Source organism: Palaemon carinicauda, chromosome 30 (genome assembly GCF_036898095.1).
Source record: "Palaemon carinicauda isolate YSFRI2023 chromosome 30, ASM3689809v2, whole genome shotgun sequence".
NCBI lineage: Eukaryota > Metazoa > Arthropoda > Malacostraca > Decapoda > Palaemonidae > Palaemon > Palaemon carinicauda.
Genome location: NC_090754.1, coordinates 74,663,300 through 74,688,299, shown reverse-complemented (window position 1 = coordinate 74,688,299; position 25,000 = coordinate 74,663,300). Strand labels below are relative to the sequence as shown.

The 25,000-nt window shown below is 35.6% G+C and overlaps 1 protein-coding gene across 1 annotated transcript in view; it reads left to right on the top strand.

Annotated features, from left to right (window-relative positions):
- Positions 1 to 25,000, top strand: part of LOC137623287 (beta-alanyl-bioamine nonribosomal peptide synthetase ebony-like) — a 98,530-nt gene that overhangs the window by 21,600 nt on the left and 51,930 nt on the right. The window contains 2 exon segments of the mRNA XM_068354065.1: positions 2,358 to 4,571; positions 11,735 to 12,032. Coding sequence (XP_068210166.1) covers positions 2,365 to 4,571; positions 11,735 to 12,032 — 2,505 coding nt within the window. The 5' untranslated portion in view covers positions 2,358 to 2,364.

Here is a 25,000-nt window from a genome sequence, read left to right as displayed (position 1 = left end):
TCTGTTCTTAACTTCTCAATCCTCCTTTCCTTGTCAAACTTACATTACACCTTTAACCAGAGGTCTGTTCTTAACTTCTCAATCCTTCTTTCCTTGTCAAACTTACAATTCACCTTTAACCAGAGGTCTGTTCTTAACTTATCAATCCTCCTTTCCTTGTCAAACTTACAATACACCTTTAACCTTGCCTCTTTTCTTAACTTCTCAATGCTCCTCTCCTTGCCAAACTTCCAATACACCTTTAACCAAAGGTCTGTTCTTAACTTCTCAATCCTCCTTTCCTTGCCAAACTTACAATACACCTTTAGCCTTGCCTCTTTTCTTAACTCCTCAATGCTCCTTTCCTTGCCAAACTTCCAATACACCTTTAACCAGAGGTCTGTTCTTAACTTCTCAATCCTCCTTTCCTTGTCAAACTTACAATACACCTTTAACCAGAGGTCTGTTCTTAACTTCTCAATGCTCCTTTCCTTGCCAAACTTCCAATACACCTTTAACCAGAGGTCTGTTCTTAACTTCTCAATCCTCCTTTCCTTGTCAAACTTACAATACACATTTAACCAAAGGTCTGTTCTTAACTTCTCAATCCTCCTTTCCTTGCCAAACTTCCAGTACACCTTTAACCAAAGGTCTGTTCTTAACTTCTCAATCCTCCTTTCCTTGCCAAACTTCCAATACACCTTTAACCAGAGGTCTGTTCTTAACTTATCAATCCTCATTTCCTTGTCAAACTTACAATACACCTTTAACCAAAGGTCTGTTCTTAACTTCTCAATTCTCCTTTCCTTGCCAAACTTACAATACACCTTTAGCCTTGCCTCTTTTCTTAACTCCTCAATGCTCCTTTCCTTGCCAAACTTCCAATACACCTTTAACCAGAGGTCTGTTCTTAACTTGTCAATCCTCATTTCCTTGTCAAACTTACAATACACCTTTAACCAAAGGTCTGTTCTTAACTTCTCAATTCTCCTTTCCTTGCCAAACTTCCAATACACCTTTAACCAAAGGTCTGTTCTTAACTTCTCAATCCCCCTTTCCTTGTCAAACTTACAATACACCTTTAACCTTGCCTCTTAAAGTTCTCGCCTTGAATAAGCTATTGAAGCAAGTAACAAGTTAGTTACCGTACGTCAAAGCAGATATTTTCTCTTGTTACCACATACAGAAAACGCATATTACGGTCCTTTTTCATAATATATGAAACAAAATCTGATCCATACGACCTTTTTAAGTAACCTGAAAATTAAAATATTTTCTTTTTTTCCCTGGTGTACTGAAAACACTTCTATTTTTAGAGATTCTAGCTTTCACCGTATGTATCTATTTGTGTGCAGGCGATTCTTTATCATTGACTCTTCGAGGACGTCAGTGTTCTATTTCAAGTGTTCTCACATGCAATGGAGAACTCTGTTTAAAGGAATTCTCTATAGCAAATCTTGGTATCACAGTTTAAAGGCTTGGTTTATTTTTCCATTTTTTTTAACAGCCACAAAATCCTCATTGAGTCCGGCTCAAACTCGTTAGTTCCCTTTTTGGCTGCAACCTCACCATCATTGTGAGCTAAGGATGGGGCGGGCAGTTTGGGGAGCCTATAGGTCTATCTGCTGAGTCATCAGCAGCCATTGCCTGGCCCTCCTTGGCCCTAGCTTGGGTGGAGAGAGGGCTTGGGCGCTGATCATTTGTATATGTGGTCAGTCTCTAGGGCATTGTCCTGCTTGATAGGGCAATGTCACTGTTCCTTCCTTGTGCCATTCATGAGCGTCCTATAAACCTTTAAATGGTATTTAACTTACCTAACCTAACCTATCCTTTAGTAGACTGGTTTCCTTGATCTTTGAATTATTGACTGACTGCATACCTGCTTATCCTAACCTACTATAATGTGTAGTTAGAGGGAAAAACACCCCCTGCCTCTTGCCCAGTCTCTTCCTTTGGCATGGAACAGCATGTTACACGTGGTAACCATGAATTTATTCTAGTGCATTGGTTTTTAAGTTTCTAGTCTGAGACGTGATAATATTACTTAGCTGTTGTGCTTTTTTTGGGGCTAAGTCTCCTTTTTGTGTATTTGCACGTAATGTCAATATCCTAGTTACTTCAAATTTCATGTGGTGCAATATTGAAGAATAAAGCACCGTTGCATGAAGTAGAGCATAACTGAAAATTGTCTGAAATTTCATTTTCCCTTCCATGATAAATTGCCAACACTTTCTAACAAATTCTTTAACTTCAAGTATACTTGTTAATTCTAACTCGAGCTACTGACCTGTTGGAACTTCAAATAATTGAGCATATAAAATTTTGATGATGCAATTGTAATATGCTGTTTTAATATTTACGTTTTTTTTCCCCTCTAGGTTTGCAATGGCCGTCCTACTGGGGGTGCCAAACTCCCTCCCAGATAACCTAAATTCAGGTTATGAGGTATTTCATCATCTTGCCACAGATGATAAGACGAAGGACAACATAGCTCTGTTGGGTGATAACCTGCAAATGACCTTCAGAGATCTTAAGCATCTAGTCGACTCCTTGGAAGCTTGGGTTCTAGAAGTTGTCAATGAAACGCTTAAGAGGGAATCTCAAAAAATGGCCAATTACGAAGCATATCTTAAAGAAAATGAAGGGTATGGTATGAATGTGGATGAAATTGATGTTAGGACTGCCAATGGAGATTCCACAGATCAGAAGTCTGTACAGAATGAAAAAGAGAAGATGGATTGTGGATCTACCCCGAGCAATTCTGATCAATCACCTGAAGCTGTTAAAGTAGGAAAAGTATTTTGTATTGCACTTTGTATGCATAGGAGTCCTAACCTTGTGGCACTAATCTTGGCCATCTGGAAGCTGGGCTGGGCCTACGTACCACTTGATCCAGCTGTACCTGGAGTAAGAACTCTGTTTGTCCTTAGAGACGCAGAGCCAGTTTGCATAATTACTGATGAGCACACAAATATGAAGGTCATGTCTTTGGAGTGTGATACGTCTATTCACCCAAGTGGCCAGGGTGGTACAGAAGCTACTGATAACGATGGCACCTCTTTAGTTCTTAAATACCGTGTTAGCGATAGAATTGTTGACATCCGAACATGGGAGAAGTCTTCCCCTGAAACAAGAGAGAAAAGCAAGGAAAGAAGTCCAGCATTACATTCTGAGCTCAAAGGTCTAGGAAAACTAGCTTGTCTTATGTATACCTCGGGTAGTACAGGGAACCCTAAAGGTGTCCTGCTTACAATGAAGAATCTGATGTACCGTTTATATTGGCAGTGGAACGAATTCCCTTTCAAGTCAGATGAAGTGTGCCTCATGTCAAAGTCTTTAACCTTTGTGGACTCTCTCACTGAACTGTTCACACCACTTTTAGCTGGTGTGCCTGTGGCTATAGTGAAGGAACTCCACATCAACCCAGAAATAATAATCAACTACGTTGGCAAATATGGTGTTACCAGGCTAGTGCTAGTCCCATCTTTACTGAAACTTTTAATTTTGTACCTGAATTCAACAAAGGATTCTATTAGACTTTTGCAGATGTATTTGAATCTCTGGATATCAAGTGGAGAGCCAATTCCTGGATGGCTTTTAAATGATTTCTTTTCCATGTTTCCCAATAGTAACTTTGTTAACTTTTACGGTTCAACAGAAGTGACAGGTGATGTTACTTACATTAAAATAGAGGAGACTACTTGGAAAGCAGGCGTAAAGGTTCCAATAGGAAAACCAGTGTCTAACACTGCACTTCTCATAGTGAAAAAGAATGACCAGTCTTACTCCTGTGCAAAAGTGGATGAAGCTGGAGAGATTGTTATTATTGGGCACAATGTGTGTGCGGGTTACCACCATGGAAAGCAGTACACACCTGATACAAGTATATTTATCCCAGTTTCATCAATCGAGATTAGTAATGAGAGAACACGAAACGATCTCTATGAATTTTTGAGAAAAATCTATAGAAATGACAAAACTAAGTCTGGTCATCATGAGGGCTGTGAATATGCAAATGCGAAATACAGTGAAAGTGTCCAGACAGTGAATGAAGTGAAACGGCCATCAAATAAAGTGTGTGAATCAGATTCAAACTATAACAACTCTGAAGTTAGTTCTCCAAAGAAAACTGCATCAACGGTATCAGAAAACCAGATCTCAAGTCCTTTTAATAGTGCGTTTAGTCCTTCAAAGACCACACAGAGTCTTGCGTTAGAAAGTGATGTGTCGCAATCTAAATGTCCAAATAATAAAACTTTACCAAATGATACACAATCGAGTCCTTTGAAGTCCAATCAGACTTGCAATGAGGTTTGTTCTCTTAAAGAATTATCTTTGAGGACAAAGTTGAGCTTGACTAAAGACGACTCACTCTCAGAAAGCGAAAGTTCCAAAATAGCTCAAGGGTGTACTGAAGCCTGTAATCCAGAGTCTGATCGATTTCTAGAAAACATCATGGCTTACAGGACAGGAGACTGGGGCAAGGTGGTTAAAAGTCACGTGATATTCGAGGGGCGCAAAGATAGCCAGGTCAAAGTCAGAGGAGTGCGGGTACAGCTTGCGGAAGTGGACGATGCTGTTCACAGAAGTGGGTAAGTGTCCAAATATTTAGATCTACTAGCTAGTCATTTTGTGTTTCATTGTGTGCATGCATGTAAAACAGACAAGTTCCAGGTTACTTGATTAGCCACTGCACATATTTGCACGTACACAAGATAAGAACACAGAAACTTGCATTTCGTTTTCAGGAACTAGTAAAAGCAGGAAAGTGACAAGGAAATACTTTTAAGCAGAGTTTGTACATTAATTATGAATATATTTGCACTCTGCTCTTTTTTTTATTCCTCTTTACGATTTTGTTTTAATTGGTGATGTAGTAACATTATTTCAATTCGAATACAGCGTTTACTGTTGCAGGAATATTTGGATGATTGCAACTTAAGTTTGAAATTTTTTATATATTATTTAGTCACTTATTTTTGTGCTGTTGTCAAACTAGGGTCACTAAAATTACAATAGCAGCAACAAAACATTCTTACCCACTCGCCAGTGTAACTCATGAACTTGTACCTTAAAAATTGTGCTATTTTTTTCTCAGTATTTTAGAATATTTTTCACTTCTAAATCAAACTGATGATTAAATGTGGTGAGATTATTTACTGACTCACAGTTTTTCAAAAAGAAAGCTAAAATTTTGGAAAGGATTTGCATTTAACCAAGGGAGAGGGGAAATAATTCGAATGCTGTACGTTTGATATTGATTGGCTATATTTACAACTGACTTTTTAAAATGAGGGTAATGTTTCAAAATATTTTATCGCATGACGTTGAAGTTAGAAACGCGTTATTGCATCAGATTTCAATTAAAATAGATTTTTGCTAATCATTTGTTTTTCTTTCAAGAATAAATGTTTTATTTATTTCGAGATTTTCCGAGAGAGAGAGAGAGAGAGAGAGAGAGAGAGAGAGAGAGAGAGAGAGAGAGAGAGAGAGAGAGCTGCAAGAGTTCTTTTCTTGTAGACTTTCTTCCAGCTCTTTCCACTTCCTTATGCAATTCAACCCCTTGACCTCAATTTAGAGATCGTGCGACAGACAGCTTCATTATTGTGTTTGGATTTATTTTATTACCCTCTCTCTCTCTCTCTCTCTCTCTCTCTCTCTCTCTCTCTCTCTCTCTCTCTCTCTCTCTCTCTCTCTCTCTCTGAGTACACGCGCATATACGGGCCTATATGTAGTTTCAAGTATGACTAATCAAAATTTTATTTACAGGCATATATATATATATATATATATATATATATATATATATATATATATATATATATATATATATATGTGTGTGTGTGTGTGTGTGTGTGTGTGTTCTGAGTGAGTGAGTGTGTGTGTGTATATATATATATATATATATATATATATATATATATATATATATATATATATATATATATATATATATATATATATATACGTACATTGTTAGGCATTTTGTGAATCACACCGTGTATCTTATTTATTGTCAAATTCACATTATCAAAGCAATTAGCAGAGAACAAGAAAATCTTCATTTTCTTCTTGAAAGCCTAAATGGGTCATACAATATGAAGTTCCAATTTGTACACAGTACTTTCTGTCAACCAGTCTTTTACTCAGAGGATTGATCTTCATCACCGATCGACTTTGAATCATTTAGTAGCATTTCATGCAGCTGTATCAAAAGCAGCACTAAGATCGAGTGATATCAAAATACCACATTTGTTTTCATCCATCTTTTCCAGCATATTTACATCGGAACAAATAGCTGTCTTCGTAAGGTATAATTTTCTGTAAGCTGACTTGGTTGCTGGCAAGGCTTCTATGTTTTTTTTTTTTTTTTTTTTTTTTTTTTTTTTTTTTTTTTTTTTTTTTTTTAGTAATGTGTTATTCAAGAGTTACGTATTCCAGCTCTTTTGATATAAAGGATAGATTTGAAATAAGGTCTGTATGAGCTTAATTATTGACAATCTAGAGCACTTTTCAGCATCAGTGTGTTTATAGCCATTTTTTTTCAAATTTTAGAAACTTACACTCATCAGTGATTGTGTTTGCTATTCTTGTGATTATATCGGCAAGATTAAAAAAGTTTATTTCTCCAATTACTTCGGATAATTGACATCGGATCGATCGCACAGTTTTTCTTGGCTCTTGATAATCCTGGTGACTTCGTCTTTTGTTATATTATGGAATCTCGTTAGTTTTATCTGTTTACTATTATTTTTATTATTATTACTAGCCAAGCTACAACCCTAGTTGGAAAAGCAAGATGTTATAAGCCCAAGAGCTCCAACAGGGAAAAATAGCCCAGTGAGGAAAGGAAATAAGGAAATAGATGAATGATGAAAATAAATTAACAATAAATCATTCTAAAAACAGTAACAACGTCAAAACAGACATGTCCTATATAAACTATTAACAACGTCAAAGACAGATATGTCATATATAAACTATAAAAAGACTCATGTCAGCCTGGTCTGCATAAAAACATTTGCTCCAACTTTGAACTTTTGAAGTTCTACTGATTCAACTACCCGATTAGGAAGATCATTCCACAACTTGGTAACAGCTGGAATAAAACTTCTAGAATACTGTGTAGTATCTTGTGTATCACTAATCTGATATTGAGGTATTGAGTATTTGTAAATAACCTAATTAAATTTTCTTTTGTTTTTAGAATAATGCTAGTAAATCATTATCCAGTTCCTGGTCACTGTACCCCTCTGGTAGCCTTTTTTTTCATTTACATTTCCCATTATACCATTTAGGAGACGTTATAACTTAGGTATGTTGCTGCTTCGCTGGGGTTTCTCTTATAATATTTGGTTTTAACCTCCTTTGTAGGAAATTATATTGGCACATTACGGTTTTGTATTCTACCCATGCACTGTCGGTTTTTAACAGATTGCACCTTCTTTCTTTACTATTCCCCCCCCCCTTTTTTTATTCCTCTAAAGTCTCTCCATCAAACAAAGGAGATCGGTTTTTAACAATTAAAGTCATTCCCATAAATGGACGCATGTTATGATTAGTTTTACTCACAATTATACTGTATGGACAAAAGGCAATTAACTCACAGAGGCCAACAAAACTTGGTTGTGACCACAAGGATTATTGATAGCATTATTTATTTCCCTTGTAACTTGGCTTATTTTCTTTAGCATTACGTGTTTCTGTAGAGGTAATCTGAAGTATTGAATTAAAAGCTCAAGATAGTGATGACTGGCGACATTTAACCGATGCCCTTTGCGTCGTTGTAGGAGGAGATGATGGTGTTTCTGTAGAGGTAATCTGAAAGTAATAAGTTTGTCCACTGGAGAGATAGTGTTCTCTTCCACATTTATATCAGATGCAACATTATTCTATCACTTAAAACTAGGTCCAATATATGCCCAGTCACAGTAGTTGCATAATTAACAATATTGACCTGTTGATGTGATACCAATAACTCAATAAAAGCTCAAACATTATGATTTGATGTGCCATTTATCCAAAGATTGAAGTCTCCACAAAAAACGAATTATTTTTTTCATGATAATCATCTCTTACGAACATACTGAACTCTATGGAAAAGATATTAGTATTAGTTCTCGGTGGTTTGTAAACTTTTTTTTTTTGTATCTAAAGTTTATTTCTGCATAACCAAAACTTATTACTATAGTAATTTTTATCATCTTGAGGTTAGAATAGCCTTTGTGAATAAAAAGACCAACTCCCCCCCCCCCCCCTCCCAACATCTTGCACACACTCGGAATACTAAAGAAATCGTTTGTGTTTGAGTCATTTCAGCAATCTTAGCCTTGTCAGTCATTTAGGCATGTTTCAGATATCGGTAATATGTCGAAATATTTGTCATTCATCAATTCTCGGTTTTGAATAGTCTTATTACCAACAGACTGAATATTTACATAGCCGCAGTTTATGACATCCTTAGTATCCATGGTCCGTATTATCTGCTTATCTCTTCAATTCCTTATCATAAACATTGCAATTTCTTAAATTCACTATATGATTTTTTTTTTTTTTTTTTTTTTTTTTTTTTTTTTTTTTTTTTTTTTTTTTTTTTTGAGTTACATTCCTTGGTGGTGTGATTTCCTGAACATTCCCCACACTCTTTATCATCAGTTTTGAACTAGTATACCTTTTAAAACTGTCCATACCTTTACCAATGGTTGCAAATGATCTCATGGTACCTATCTTATATGTTATAAGTACCCCATGGCAACATAATTTGTCACCCTCATCATAAATAGCCTTCTGAACTTCAGGATCATATTTCAACGAGTAGTGATAGTCTCACCTGCAGAATTTTTAATTGAATAACAGACTTATCTTCTGTTCTGCATTTTGAATATGGCACAGGCAGCGATTTCTTTGAATCGAAGGATTTAATACTTCATCTTCATCATAGTATACGTAGCATATCATTATTTTAAGTTTTAATTTTCCTATTTGCTTCGTTTCGGTGTCGACAACCATGGTTTGAATCTTGTTTACTGCTTCAGCTCTGATCTTTCCATCCGCATTTACAACGTTTACATTTGAAGTTGACCTCGTATTAAGAATAAGTATTATCTTTAAGGCACTTTCAACCTCATTTTTTCCTGTCAGTGATTGTGATTGATGCTTTTATTGATTTAATTACTTGTAGGATTTTCTTGGAATTTGTCAGCGTTTGTCATTTTCTCATGTTTTGGAACCATTAGTGTTCGAAGTTTTGACTGATTCCACATTCTTCGCTAGATTATCCACCTTATTAGTAAGACCATTTGTCATCAGGTCCGTAGTTTGGGTGAAATTTCCTGCATCAGTAAGCAGAGCGAGATGATTTTTCCATTTCAGCGATTATCCCATCAAATTTCCTATGGTGAGGTCTCTCTTCTTTAGTTCTTTCTACATTTTTTATATTCATCATGACTATTTTGGCTTCATCTACACACACACGGCTAAGCTATTTATATTTTACAAAATAGTTACTGATATTAACGTACTGAAACACTTTTTATGGAAGTAACTCCCACAAAATTCACATCCTATCCACTTTTTTTTCTTTTCCCCGGAAGATCCACAGTAAAGGCAACTATCTTCTATGATGTAATTTTGAGTTCATAAGAATAACTACTATTTCGGAAGATTTCATCAACAAAATTTAGCGAGAATAAAACAGAGAGAAAACACTGTGTGATACGTCCGTACTCGACAAAGATTAGAGTTTAAAAAAGATACTCGAACTTTCAGTAATTGATACCCATTTTGTTTTTTATCAAGTCATTGAAACAGGTTGGTGGTATGGCAATGGGGTGACCTTTGGGTCCTACATTCGTCTCTTGGCTAGTATTGAGCTAATACACAATACATTCGCCTACTGACTAGTACAGTCAAGGTCTATATTCTATAGACCTTGAGTACAGTAGTAACGTGTTTGCCTAGCATTCGCTGGGCGGCAGATCAATCCCAGCACGGAGCCATGAGTTGTTTACTGGGGAGGCCACTGCTGTGGTTGGGCACCACAGTGGGGGCTTGGGCTTGCCTGGCAGACGTTCTGGTGAGCATCTATTCTGATGAAACTGGAACTAAACAACTTTAACCTTTGAAATATTCATGTGCAATTCTTTATAGAAGATACGTTAACGACACTTATTTAGCCATTTAGAGAAAAATCCCAAGCTGACATATTTTTGGAATACGTAAATCGAATTCACCCAAATATCAGGTTTACCATGGAAACAATAAGATAATCAGTACCATTTCTTGACATAAATATTTCACGCTCAAGTAAGCGATTTCTTAGGTATTTTTGAGAAAAGAGACATACTCTAGTTTGGGTCTTAATTTTTTTTTTTAGTGGTTCAAATAATTTAAGATTAACTATCCGCGTTTAAACTGGCTTAACTTCCATGAAGAGATTTCATTTTTGAAATCATATTTCAAAAAACAACTGTTGCCCTTCACACCTTTTTGGCGGAATTAATAATAAATTTCTAGATAATTTTAGGCTTAATTATAAATTTCCCGAGGTTTTTGACAAAAATTAATGTATGTATCATTACCATATGTAAAAGATTCTTTTTTACAGACACGAGCTCGCCTCAGCCCTGAGCAGTTTGTATCTTTATGTTGATTTTAAGTTTACATTTAAAAACCATTGAATATTGGTTATTTTGGAAATTATATCGGGTCCTCCCGACGATTGCTGAAGGTCCGCATCGATTCCCATACGGGTATCAATCATTAAATGAAATAAGATAAAAAATTTAATTCTTAGGAAATCGTCCTATATAAACCCCATATTCAGTACAACCATTTTGAAATTCACAAACACCCGACTGCCTTTCGCTCTTTACTTCAAGAAACTGTCAAGTTCCTTAAACAATCAAACCACCTCCACACCTTTACATTTTGTCCTACTGTTTATTACCAATACCTCTTCCTTGTTTTTTACAGCCCCATCTTTGAAAAGTTGAAACTAAGTCTGACGATTCTCCCTTCCCTTATATAATGTAGAACAATTGTCTAACTATAATTTATGTCTCTCCGGTCTCCAGTCACGCTGACCGGCATTGCCAAACGTATAATTACTCGGTGTCTCCCTGTCGTTGGGTAGGAGGGAGGAAGAAGTCATAGCCTGATGAGAGGAAGGGGAGAGGGGTTTGGGAGGGTTGAAAGAGTTTGTGCGCGCGTGTGTATATATAGCTATCGTTTACACACACACATACATAACACCTGTTGTTCCTCAGTCTCTTGAACAGATGATCCTTTTTTCTTAATTGTGCCTTCCTAATCTTGTCCCTCCATATAATTCTTGGTCTCTTCCTGCGGGCCTACTACCATCTGGTATCTAATCTAGAGATTGTTTTGGGTATCTGTGATCTTCCATTCTTGTTAACGTGAAATCTATATATATATATATATATATATATATATATATATATATATATATATATATATATATATATATATATATATATATATATATATATATGTATGTATGTATATATATATATATATATATATATATATATATATATATATATATATATATATATATATATATATATAATTTGTATAGATTCAGATATATGCATGTTTACGTATATTGTGACAGTACTGTTACAATAATATGTAGTGCACGTAAGGGTTCAATCTGGCATGAAAAATAAACATCCACTTGTGCCACTCGTTATATAGCCCTATGTCTTATTTAATCAACCTTTTCCATTTTCAGTTACACAGACGCCCACTACGTCTTGGCAGCCACTGAGCAGGACACGGAGGATGAGGACTACGTCCTCGTGGCCTTCGTTGTGCTGAAGTCAGAGTTCGAGGAGAGGGACACGCCCATCACGGAGGACCTTGTGCGATGCCTTAGGAGTTACCTGCCGGAAGTGATGGTGCCACGAGTGGTCGTTTTGGATACGCTGCCGCATCTTGCCAGTGGCAAGGTGGATCGCCAGGCCCTCCTGAAGATCTACAGGAAGAGGATGTCGCACAGGAGCTCCAAGGATAACATTCTGATTCTTAGGGTAAGGAAGGATTCGGTGACATCCCTTAATAATTTGTTACGAGATATTATGCTATTTTTGCCTGTTGGAGCCCTTTGGCTTGTAGTATCTTGCTTTTCCAAGTAGGGTTGTAGCTTAGCTAAAAAGAATAATAATAATAATAATAATAATAATGAACATATTTTGAAGTGATATAACTGCACATTAGACGAAATGAGTTTTAATTTTTAATCCAAACTATGGCTATGTAAGGTTGGATGTAAAGATATTTTAAATATTTACATTCCTGAGCACTCTCCTGAACACCGTTAATTATAAATATTTCATCGCATCTTCTGTAGCTTACATGTAAGGCCGTTTGTAGACCCAAGTTGAATCCGATGCGTGTAAACAATGTCTGCTATAACTATTTATAGTAAAGGTTACGATACCGTACAGTTAAATTCTGTACGCCAATCTTGGATGGATAGATAAAATAGACTTTATCCACAATCAAGCAAAAATATCCTTTGAAATGCTTATCTAATTGCTTTTGCATATTAGCTAAGAATGATGAAATTACGTCATTGGGTTTGGTATCTATATACTCGACTTAAGGCGATGGGATTTAGGCCGGGAGCTCACTAGCGACTATGTGGCGCCACAAAGCCACAGCATCGTGTGGCGGGGATGTGGTCTCCCATAGGTTTCCATTGTTTTCAAAGACACGCCACGCCTGTGGCGGGGATGAGCGACAGAGAGCCACAGTCGCTTTCCACAGTCGCTTTCCACAGTCACTAGTTTGCGCGGAAAAACTTGAAAACAATGGAAACCTATGGGAGACCACATCCCCGCCTCACGATGCTGTGGCTTTGCGGCGCCACAGAGTCGCTAGTATGCTCCCAGCCTTTAAGTTGGTCTTGCCGGTATGTTTATTTATGATGCAACTATCAAACTTCTGTTATACACTTCGATCAACTGTTAACGGATGCTAGAATTAAGCAAAATTGCATTATTTTTTTTATTTTAACTTGCTTTATAATCATTAAACACGTATAGTATTCAGTCGAGTTATCAGATATAACGCCATTTGGATTAGCCAATAAATCAGTGGTCTTCCTTATGTTAGATATACTTGCAAAATATATTCTCTGATAAAGCTTTACCTCCACCCAATTTTTAACCTTCTGCTTTACCTCCACCCAATTTTTAACCTTCTGCTTTACCTCCACCCAATTTTTAACCTTCTGCTTTACCTCCACCCAATTTTCAAACTTCTGCTTTACCTCCACCCAATTTTCAAACTTCTGCTTTACCTCCACCCAATTTTTAACTTTCTGCTTTACCTCCATCCAATTTTTTACTTTTTGCTTTACATCCACAAATTTTTTAACCTTCTGCTTTACCTCCACCCAATTTTTAACCTTCTGCCTTACCCCCACCGAAATTTTTACCTCCATCCAATTTTTTACTTTTTGCTTTACATCCACAAATTTTTTAACCTTCTGCTTTACCTCCACCCAATTTCTAACCTTCTGCCTTACCCCCACCGAAATTTTTAACCTTCTGCCTTACCCCCACCGAAATTTTTAACCTTCTGCTTTACCTCTACCTAATTTTTTTACCTTCAGCTTAACAGCCACCCAATTTTTAACCTTCTGTTTTACCTCCACCCAATATTTAACCTATTACTGTGCTTATCTCTCCTCAATTTTTAACTTTCTACTTTATCTCCTCTCAATTTTTTACTTTCTGCTCTACCTCCACCCAATTTTCAACCTTTTGCTTTACCTCCACCCAATTTTCAACCTTTTGCTTTACCTCCACCCAATTTTCAACCTTTAGCTTTACCTCCACCCAATTTTCAACCTTTAGCTTTACCTCCACCCAATTTTTAACCTTCTGCTTTACCTCCACCCAATTTTCAACCTTTTGCTTTACCTCCACCCAATTTTCAACCTTCTGTTTTACCTCTAACCAATTTTTTAACCTTCTGCTTTACCTCCACCCAATTTTCAACCTTTTGCTTTACCTCCACCCAATTTTCAACCTTCTGTTTTACCTCCACCCAATATTTAACCTTCTACTGTACTTATCTCTCTTCAATTTTTAACTTTCTACTTTATCCCCACCCAATTTTTTACTTTCTGCTTTACATCCACCCAATTTTCAACCTTTTGCTTTATTTCCACCCAATTTTTAACCTTCTGCTTTACCTCCACCCTTTTCAACCTTTTGCTTTACCTCCACCCAATTTTTAACCTTCTGCTTTACCTCCACCCAATTTTCAACCTTTTGCTTTACCTCCACCTAATTTTCAACCTTTTGCTTTACCTCCAACCAATATTTAACCTTCTACTGTACTTATCTCTCCTCAATATTTAACTTTCTACTTTATCCCCACCCAATTTTTTACTTTCTGCTTTACCTCCACCCAATTTTCAACCTTTTGCTTTACCTCCACCCAATTTTTAACCTTCTGCTTTACATCCACCCAATTTTCAACCTTTTGCTTTACCTCCACCTAATTTTCAACCTTTTGCGTTACCTTTTTTAAACTTTTGCTTTACCTCCACCCAATTTTCAACATTTTGCTTTACCTCCACCTAATTTTTCAATCTTTTGCTTTACCTCCACCCAATTTTTAACCTCCTGCTTTACCTCCAACCAATTTTTAACCTTCTGCTTTACCTCCACCCAATTTTCAACCTTTTGCTTTACCTCCACCCAATTTTTTACTTTCTGCTTTACCTCCACCCAATTTTTTACTTTCTGCTTTACTTCCACCCAATTTTCAACCTTTTGCTTCAACTCCACCCAATTTTCAACCTTTAGCTTTACCTCCACCCAATTTTCAACTTTTTGCTTTACCTCCACCCAATTTTCAACCTTTTGCTTTACATACACCCACTTTATACCCTCTGCGTTACCTACACCCACTTTTTAACCTTCTGCGTTACCTACACCCACTTTTTAACCTTCTGCTTTACCTCCACCCACCTTTTAACCTTCTGCATTACCTACACCCACATTTTAACGTGCTTTAGCCTACCTACAACCACCTTTTTACATTCTGCTTTACCTACACCCACTTTTTAACCTTTTGCTTTACCTACACCCTCTTTTTAACCTGCTTTACCTACACTAACTTTTTAACTTTCTGCTTTACCTACACCCACTTTTTAACCTTCTGCTTTACCTACACCCACTTTTTAACTTTCTGTTCTACCTGCACCCAATTTTTAACTTTCTGCTTCACCTACCTACAACCACTTTTTTTAATATTCTGCTTTACCTCCACCCACATTTTAACCTTCTACTTTAGCCTACCTACAACCACTTTTTAACACCCATTTTTAATCTTCTGCTTTACCTCCTACCTTTGAGCCCTCTGCTATATTCAGCGAAGTTTGATTCCAGCTTTCACCTCAGCTTTGACTAATCTCTTCGGCCCCTTATTTTCCAAATTTTATATTTCAAATTCACTCGAGAGAGATTATGCATCTGTTCCCAGTTCAGCGATGTGCTGCTTGGTCTACCCAACTGGAAAATGGGGATTTACAATATTAATGATCTCTAAAGGAAAATTAGTTGCTGAACCGCTGGTCCACGATGCAGTAAGTTTAGCTGTTTCCGCTTAATAGGTTATCAATGACAAGCTGTTCATTTTATATTTATTGCCGTTTGGTGGATGCCTTTTAGACAACGAAGCCGATGGGGCAGAGTGTTTTAATGTCTGTTTGTCGGTCAAGGCTTAAGGAAACAGGGAAATGGGGGTAGGAAGGCTGGCAGGGCCAAATTAAACGGTACTGTAATTGGTGAGGAATATAAGCTATAGTAATTTAGAGACCCTCTTAGCAAAATTACGTTGTGCTATTTATGGAAGAGGAGAAGAGGCAGACCAGGTAAATTTTGTCTAGAAAGCCATAAACGTTAATTCCAACATAAGATATGGGATAATTCCGTATTGTATGCAAACTGGAGGATAGGAGATAGCCTCTGAACCCCGCAAACATTATAAAAAGAGAGAGAAAGATATTTTACAATGGTATTAGCAGGATGGGATTCGACTGTATTTTATATACAATCCGAAATTGAGGGAAAAAGAGCGAGTTTCTGATAGAAAATAAAATAGCATAGCAAAAAAGAAAATGTACAAGGTTCGGTCTCCTAGGTTACGAATGTATGACGTGAAGTAATACTTTTCTCTGGGGAAATCAAGAGGAAAATCTCGTAACGTTGGCTTATTGGGACATGAGACTAGAGCACATTCTCGTGTGTCACATTAAGCGTAAGGATCGGGATGCGATGAAAATCTGAGGTAACTCGAGAGAGGAGATCGAAGATCAGTTTAGCCCCGCCCACAAAGTTCGTCTGAGTGACCTTATTATCTCTTATGGCGACTAGTTGTAATTTTTGTTTCAAAATCAATGTATTTAAATAAATTTTAAAAGTGTATGTGCATCTATCTATTCATCTTGGACATTTGTAGGTAATAGTTTATATAGCACCACGCTCTCCATTTACTCCAAAATAATGCAATCCTGCAGTTCTCATCTTGCACAGTAATTAGGTGGTTATTTAAATTCTGGGAAAGCAATAATTAGTAAGATGTTAAGGAAGGGAGAAGGGGTTATAGAAAGACAATAGCTCGGTTTCCTCACTAAACGACTTGGAACTGACATGTCAACATAGTCAACCAAACAGAATTTGTGATGCCAGCGTACATAAAAAGAAGTTCGTGATGCCAGCGTACATTTGATATACTGTATATTCAAAATATACTTAATAAAAGATTGAGTGATTACTCAAAAGAGTCACTATTTGTAAATTGCATATTTTATGGACACTTTTGAGTAATTAATAAATTTTTAATTAAGTATATTTTGAACATACACTACATCAAATGTAAGCTGGCATCACGAATTCTGTTTGCTTTACTACGTTGACCTGTCAGTTCCAAGTCGTTTAGTGAGGAAACCGAACTATTTTCTTTTTATAACCCCTTCCTCAACATATCTTGCTAATTATTGCTTTCCCATAATTTAAATAACCACCTAATTACTGTGCAAGAAGATGAGAACTGCAGGATTGCATTATTTTAGAGTAAATGGAGAGCGTGGTGTTGTAAACTATTACCCATTTGTATTTGACATAGTTTACACTGAAATATTAGATACAGTATAACAAAGCCAAATCCATTAATTTATTTTCCTGTTGTATTACCACGTAGTTACATGCTCTCTTATTAGACTGGGAGTTTTTTTTTTTTAAACCCAATCCTTACTCCATCTTTTCTTAACAAATTACCGAAGACCCTATACTAATTGTTCTCAGCGATTTTATAACCGCTTAACCAAACTGACGCTGTTAACCATTCATGGGTTGACTGGTTATCGGTTGGGCAGGAAGCGAATAGCAATCAGGCTAATGTAGGCAAAGTTTTCTATTAATTAGCCATTGTATTTATGCACACACACACACAATATGCATACACAGACAGACAGAGATAATGTACAAATAAACTCTTGTAAGTACATACCAGATTCCAAACTTGACGTGAACGCGCGCACAAAAATATTAGTTGTAAAATACGGTCCAAATAGATTCGAGAAATCAAATTTCTTCGATCGATTGTTTTAAGGTTTAAAGGCCGCTCATGAATGGCAGAGGCAAGGGACAGTGTCATTGCCGTATCAAGTATGACAGTGCCTTATAGACTGACCATATTACATATGATCAGCACCCAAGCCCCCTTTTCACCCAAGCTAGGACTAAGGAGGGCCAAGCAATGGCTGTTGATGACTCAGCAGATAGACCTATAGGCTCCCCCATAACCCCCCCCCCCCATCCTTAGTTCATAAGGATGGTAAGGTTGTAGTGACCAAAGCAACTAACGATTTTGAGCGGGACTCGAACCCCAGTCTGGCAATCACCAGACAAGGACGCTACCACCAGAGAGAGTAATGTATTGGCGATTCCCGAAGTAAAAGTTCATAATTCAATGCCCGTGTCTTCTCATCTCGGTGGCCTACCGGATCTCTCCTTTGAAAGAGAAATGAAACTCCTTAAACGATCCCAACTGTGACAGAAAGGCCTCGGGTGAAATTAAAAGTTAAACTTCGAATTGGAAATGTCGTTTGGGAGAATCTAATTTGCTGTATACTGACACTTTTTTTATGTCGAAGTAATTTGTTAGAATTTATTCTTTTTAGAATTGGTATTGGGTTGCTAATTTTTTTTCATGTATAAAACTGACATTAGAGAGAGAGAGAGAGAGAGAGAGAGAGAGAGAGAGAGAGAGAGAGAGAGAGAGAGAGAGAGAGAGAGAGAATGATTGATTAAATAGTAGTTATCTGGCCTCAGAGAGAGAGGGAGAGAGAGAGAGCTTGAATTTTTTGTGTTGTATTTAGTCTTAAACGTTGTAAATTGCAAATAGGAAAATAATGGTTTTCGCAGCAAAGTGGCACAAAGAATAACTAGATATTTTGTTTATTTCTTCCCGTTGTCTTTTCTACTATAAAATACGTTATACCGAGTATTTTAATCATCTATTAGATGACTTGAGCCACACGTCTAAATTAATGTCAAATTGTGACTGAAACTTGTTATGAGACGAAGGTTTGACATTGTCAAGGACTTACGTTGCTTTAGTTTTATAATACTGTACTTGAACAACTTAACGTTTCATCAAAAAGGTCCATAAAAGAAACAAAGGAAATAGAAGTAACATTTTCACGTATTGGGATGATAGCTGGAGAGATTTTATTATATATTTTTCAATAATCAAAATTCCCTAGTCCCTGTCATAAAATCTAAAACTGAATTGGGAAAAGATGGAAAATTATCCTTTATGGACATACTAATTATAAGGGAAAACCAACTTTATTCATAACATCCATTTCCTTAGTTATAACGCCATTTCTGTAAAATTTATAGTTTGTAATCTATTTCTATCTATTATAACCGGTCTTTATGCTGATATATTATTTTGATTGTGCATTACTTCTCTTGTAGTTAATTTATTATTTAGCTTCCTCACTGGGCTATTTTTCTCTGTTGGAGACCTTAGGCTTATATCATCCTGCTTTTCCTAAAAGGGTTCTAGCTTAGCTGGTAATAATAATAATAATAATAATAATAATAATAATAATAATAATAATAATAATAATAATTTGTTAATAAAATAGCAAATTCCAAGTCGGCTACTGGTTACCATGATGGTATTTGTGGGCACACGCACAATGATGTACTGTCTATACCAAGACAGCTGGCATTGTTTAAAATTCCAAACTTCAAGGTCTTGCATTGTTTTTGCTGAATCCTTAAGTCTAAATGAAAATGACCCCTGCTGGTGGTAACCTCATAACAACAAAGACTTTAGCTTCGAACTTGAATTATTTATCTTCTAACATAAACCTTTCTGAAGTTTAAACTTCTAGAAACCTCCTAAGTATTAACCAAGACCCTCCATAAATTCTAACAAAGATCTAAACTCCTGGAAGTTTAACAGAAATTGAGATTCCAAAGTCCAAGCTTTTGTGTCTAATTATTCACAAAAACACTTCTTCACCCAAGGGGTTACTGCACTATAATTGTTCAGTGGCTACCTTCCTCGTGGTAAGGGTAGAAGAGACTCTTTAGCTATGGTAAGCAGCTCTTCTAGGAGAAAGACACTTAAAAATCAAACCTTTGTTCTCTAGTCTTGGGTAGTGCCATAGCCTCTGTACCATGGTCTACCACTGTCTTGGGTTAGAGTTCTCTTGCTTGAGGGTACACTGACGCACAATATTTCATTTTATTTCTCTTCCTCTTGTTTTGTTAGTTTTTGTATTTAATATAGGAAATATTTATCTTAATGTTGTTACTCTTAAAATATTTTATTTTTCCTTGTTTCCTTTCCTCACTAGGCTATTTTCCCTCTTGGGGCCCGTAGGTTTATAGCATTCCGCTTTTCCAACTAGGGTTGTAGCTTAGCAAATAATAATAATAATAATAATAATAATAATAATAATAATAATAATAATAATAATACAGTTCTTGCTCGCATCAACCATTGAGTTTAAAAGATTTGTTTGATGCTAAGGTTCCATTAAGAAAAAATAACTTAGTTTTTAAAGAGATCTGCTGTGCTTGTATCTTATCTCTATGGCATTATTGATGGGGACACAGTTTCTGGACGTTAAATCGTATTTTCCTGCCAAATTTTATTTACAGAACACTTAGATATTTCATGGACAGTTGTTTTTTATACATTTATTAATAACTATTTGTCTCCATTGGAAACCTTGACAGTAATTCCTCCTAATTTAAGTAACACTGTATTACACTAAACTGGATGGTTAAATATGGCTTCCATTATAACCTCTCAAAGACTTTCGCTATCATTATCATTCTAACTTATCTCTTAAGGGGTATAAATCATAGTTAGATAAAGCCAGGTTCTTCTTCTATTAATAGTCTTGTTCCCATTTATATGGGGGTAAGCACGATTGCCTTCTTTTGAAGGACTTTGCTTTGGCTTTGGGGTAGACCGTAGTCCAGATCGGCTGCGCCAAGATGTAATAAGATAGGGCTGCCCTGCCTGACATCGCCTAGATCCCGGGAGTGTATGTTCAGGTGATGTACCAGTCACCAGCGTCCTTCCTCCCAGCAGCGAGGAGTCCTGGCGCGGTTAGGTCGACAGCTTGACCATATTTCCCCCAAAAATCCTATTTTACAATTTTACAGTAAAAAATCCTGTAGGTGTTGCATTTCACAAAATCCCTATATAAAGAATAAGTGTCTGGCTATACAATACGTTTAGCTGCATTGCCAGACGTATAACTACTTAGTCTCTCCCCGTCCCTCGGGTAGGTGGGAGAGGGAGTAGTCATACCCTGGTGATAGGGGTTGTAGTTAGCAAACGAAGGGGGAGGGGAGAGAAGGGTTGAATTTCTGCGTGTGTATGCATATCTAAATATTTAGCAGTCATATATGACGGGTCGCATACACTAGTAAGCAAATATTAGTCCTCGAGATTGATGTAAACCAAAAAAAAAAATATTAAACTATATATAGGATGATACTTGTTGAACTGTATTCGAAGTATGTTAATGAAATTTTTCATCGGTTGTAAAATATCATTTTGTTTTCCCAATGCAATTAGTGCCTTGATTCTCGTATTACAAGCGAACAGTGACGGGGTCTTATTTCATCAGCGTGGGAGGACACACCATAAATAATCGAAACTTGAAAATAATGAGAACTCTTTTGAAATATAATGTAGTTCCATTCGTGACATCAAAATAATTACCCTCGCCAACGAAGTTGGAAGGAGGTTATGTATAACCCCCTTTTTGTGTGTGTTTGTTTGTTTGTTTGTGTGTGTGTGTGTGTGTGTGTGTGTGTGTGTTAGTGAACACTTTCCTGGCCAGAATTTTAATTGTAGAGTAGTGAAACTTGCAGGGATTAACTGTTATTTTAAAGCTGGAATGATTAAATTTTGGAAGGTCAATGTGAGAGGTCAAAGTCACGGTCAAGCAAAATGTCCAAATCCCGTAATCAGCTATACGTTTGGACATCGTTGTCACAGAGACTTCAGAATTGGTTTATATTTTAGTGTATAAAAATCCACGCCAAGTAATGCATGTTAAGGTCAAAGGTCAAGGTCGATCAAACTGTCGATAAGTAGGCTGCTGCGCCGGAGGTCTGCGCTCTACTGAGTTCCCTTTTAGTTATCATTGTTTTTATTACTACTACCGTATCTTGCCCTTATAATTTCGGTTTGTTTGTTAATTGAATTTTGTAAAACTTTTCTGTAGTTATTACGAGAATTTTTCCAAAAGGTCTTTCGGTTATTAGCAAAGAGGTTAAGATTTTGGGAGAGAGAGAAGTGTTATACTAGATTTGAAAGGTCTCATGGCGTGGGGGAAATATCAACCTCAGCTGATGTTTTCCTGAAAACCATTATTATTATTATTATTATTATTATTATTATTATTATTATTATTATTATTATTATTATTGTTGTTGTTGTTGTTGTTGTTGTTGTTGTTGTTTTTATTATTATTATTGTCTCGCTTTTTTATCTAATATTGTTGATATTTAATTCGTATTATTATTATTATTATTATTATTATTATTATTATTATTATTATTATTATTATTAGCTAAGCTACAACCCTAGTTGGAAAAACAAGATGCTATAAGCCCAAGGGATTCAACAGGGAAAAATAGCCTAGTGAGGAAAGGAATTAAGGAATTAAATGAACGATATGAGCAATAATTAACAGTTAGTAAAATATTTTAAAAACAGTAATATCATCAAAACATATTTCATAAATAAACTATAAAAAGACTTATGTCAGCCTGTTCAGCATAAAAGCATTTGCTGCAAGTATGAACTTTTGAAGTTCCACTGGTATTCCTTGGTATAAAGCATACACTTTTTATCTAATAAGTTTTATATAGTTACAATTCAAAGCAACTTGATATCAAAAGTTTTAAATAGACATTTTAACCTTATCGGGAAACCATATCGAGTATACATTACATTAAAAAGGAAAACGGATTTTTTAAATACTTGAAATTTTGTTTCTTACTAACCAGATATCCAGAGTTTGTAAGTAGGGTAACTAAATGTAGTTAAAAGACGAAATATGAAATTTTTCAGTATAATTCACCTAAAATATAGATTTTGTAGGCTGGGTTAACACAAACTTGACTTAATTTTTTTTTCTTAATTCAGAAAAATATTAATTTTAAATTGGTTTTCATGCACAGACTTCACCTGATCTCTTTTTTGAGGATACACTTGGGCACACTATTCTTATTTCTCTTCTGTTTTTTTTTTAAGTGTTTATAATTCATATATGAAATATTTGTTTTAATGTTACTGTTCCTAAGATTTATTATCTCAGATTTTTATTACTCATCTTCTTGATTGTTTATTTTCTTGTTTCCTTTCTTCACTAGGCTGCTTTTCCTGTTGGAGCCCTTGTAGTTAAAGTATCCTGCTTTTCCAACTAGGGTTGTAGCTAATAATAATAATAATAATAATAATTAACCTTATTTTTCTAGCTTTATTATTACTTACCCTTATGATTAGGGATCGATTTGTTTGCTCGCAGGATGATGGGAAGAAAATGATAATTCTTTACGAGAATTTCACTAAATTATCCCGTTATTAATAAAGTCTATTAAGAGTGATAGATATATAGGTATATACCTTTACATTAAGAGTATAGATTTCGGGGAGAGATGGGAATGCACCTATTGATTAGAAGCCCCATCTATTCTGGTACCGATTGATTAGAAGCCCCCTCTATCCTGGTACTGATTGATTAGAAGCCCCCTCTATTCTGGTACTGATCCTCTATTCGGGTACTGATTGATTAGAAGCCCCCTCTATTCTGGTACTGATCCTCTATTCGGGTACTGATTGATTAGAAGCCCCCTCTATTCTGGTACTGATTGATTAGAAGCCCCCTCTATTCTGGTACTGATTGATTAGAAGCCCCCTCTATTCGGGTACTGATTGATTAGAAGCCCCCTCTATTCGGGTACTGATTGATTAGAAGCCCCCTCTATTCGGGTACTGATTGATTAGAATCACCCTCTATTGGGTACTGATTTTTCATCCTTTTGTTGACATTTCCTCAAACGCCTGATTATTATTGTCATTGTTTATTATTGTTATTTTTGCTATTATTAAATCTCATTTTCTATATCTATACCTAATGCGTTATCTTTATACAAGTTTTTCCTTATTATAAAGCATGCCATTATAATATAGTTGACCAAACCAAAAGATGGTTGCAATTTAAAATTCCTTTTTATAAAAGTTTCAATTATACCTTTCAATCTTATGGAAAGACCATATTGATTTTGCATGACATATAATAGAAATTATGATTACTAATTAAAATAAAGGGTTGAAATTTTCGTCGGGTTATGTGATTATGAACTTTTTCAGATTTACTGTAGTTTTGGGTACCGAGCCATACCTGATGTTTATGAAAAAAAAATTATTAATAAAGTTTGCTAGATATTTTGAAAGTTTTAATATTCCACGAGCATTAAAATTGTTTTCTAAATGGACAAATGCGTTCGAGTACCAATCAAATCATCTAAGCTTAGGTAACAAGTTTTATTATATTTTTAAGAATTATTATAATCAATTTTCAATTAACGTTTTCATACAAACTTCACCTGTTCTAGTTTCACACCATAATTATCAAACAATGTACTTCAAGCTGGATTAGAATTGCAAATTGTTATTTCTTAAACATGTAATATATTAATTGCATGGATCTCATATTTTTATAGCATTGATAAGTTTTGGTGCTGCTTTGGTATACTATCTCAAGTCTTGCTTTTGCTTAGGTATGCCATCTCACCTTATAATAGCGATCTCATTTCACTTCACGGCGAAGCATATATATATATATATATATATATATATATATATATATATATATATATATATATATATATATATATGCTGTATATATATATTTATGTATATACATATATACATATACCGGGAATAATTATCTAATAAATAATAATCAATCATTGTTGTTAGCGTGCGCAGCTCAACATTACCGCCTACCAGTACATACGGAGCTTGAAGTTTTTATTTTTTGCGAGCGCACAGCGAAGCAAGAACCATTAGATGTTCAATTATTCTTGTTTTACTTACCTATTAGAAATATTAAGATTGCATACCAAAGCAAAAGAATAATTTGAGAGCACGCCCTAAATGAGATCGCATTCCAAAACAAGCACCCAAATTTTAATACTTCAATGTGAAATAAATTGCATTCAAACTCATTTTTGCACGACTTATATCTTTTTTTTTTTTTATGTAAATGTATGGATGATTGCCATGCAGAATAGAATATGTTATAAGAAGTTTGAGTTGATACAAGAAAAGATATGCAATTAACCTGCAAAGAATCGGCACTATATTCAAAGTATATGTAAAGTGGTATCATAATTATTATAATTTTTGCATGATATAAATA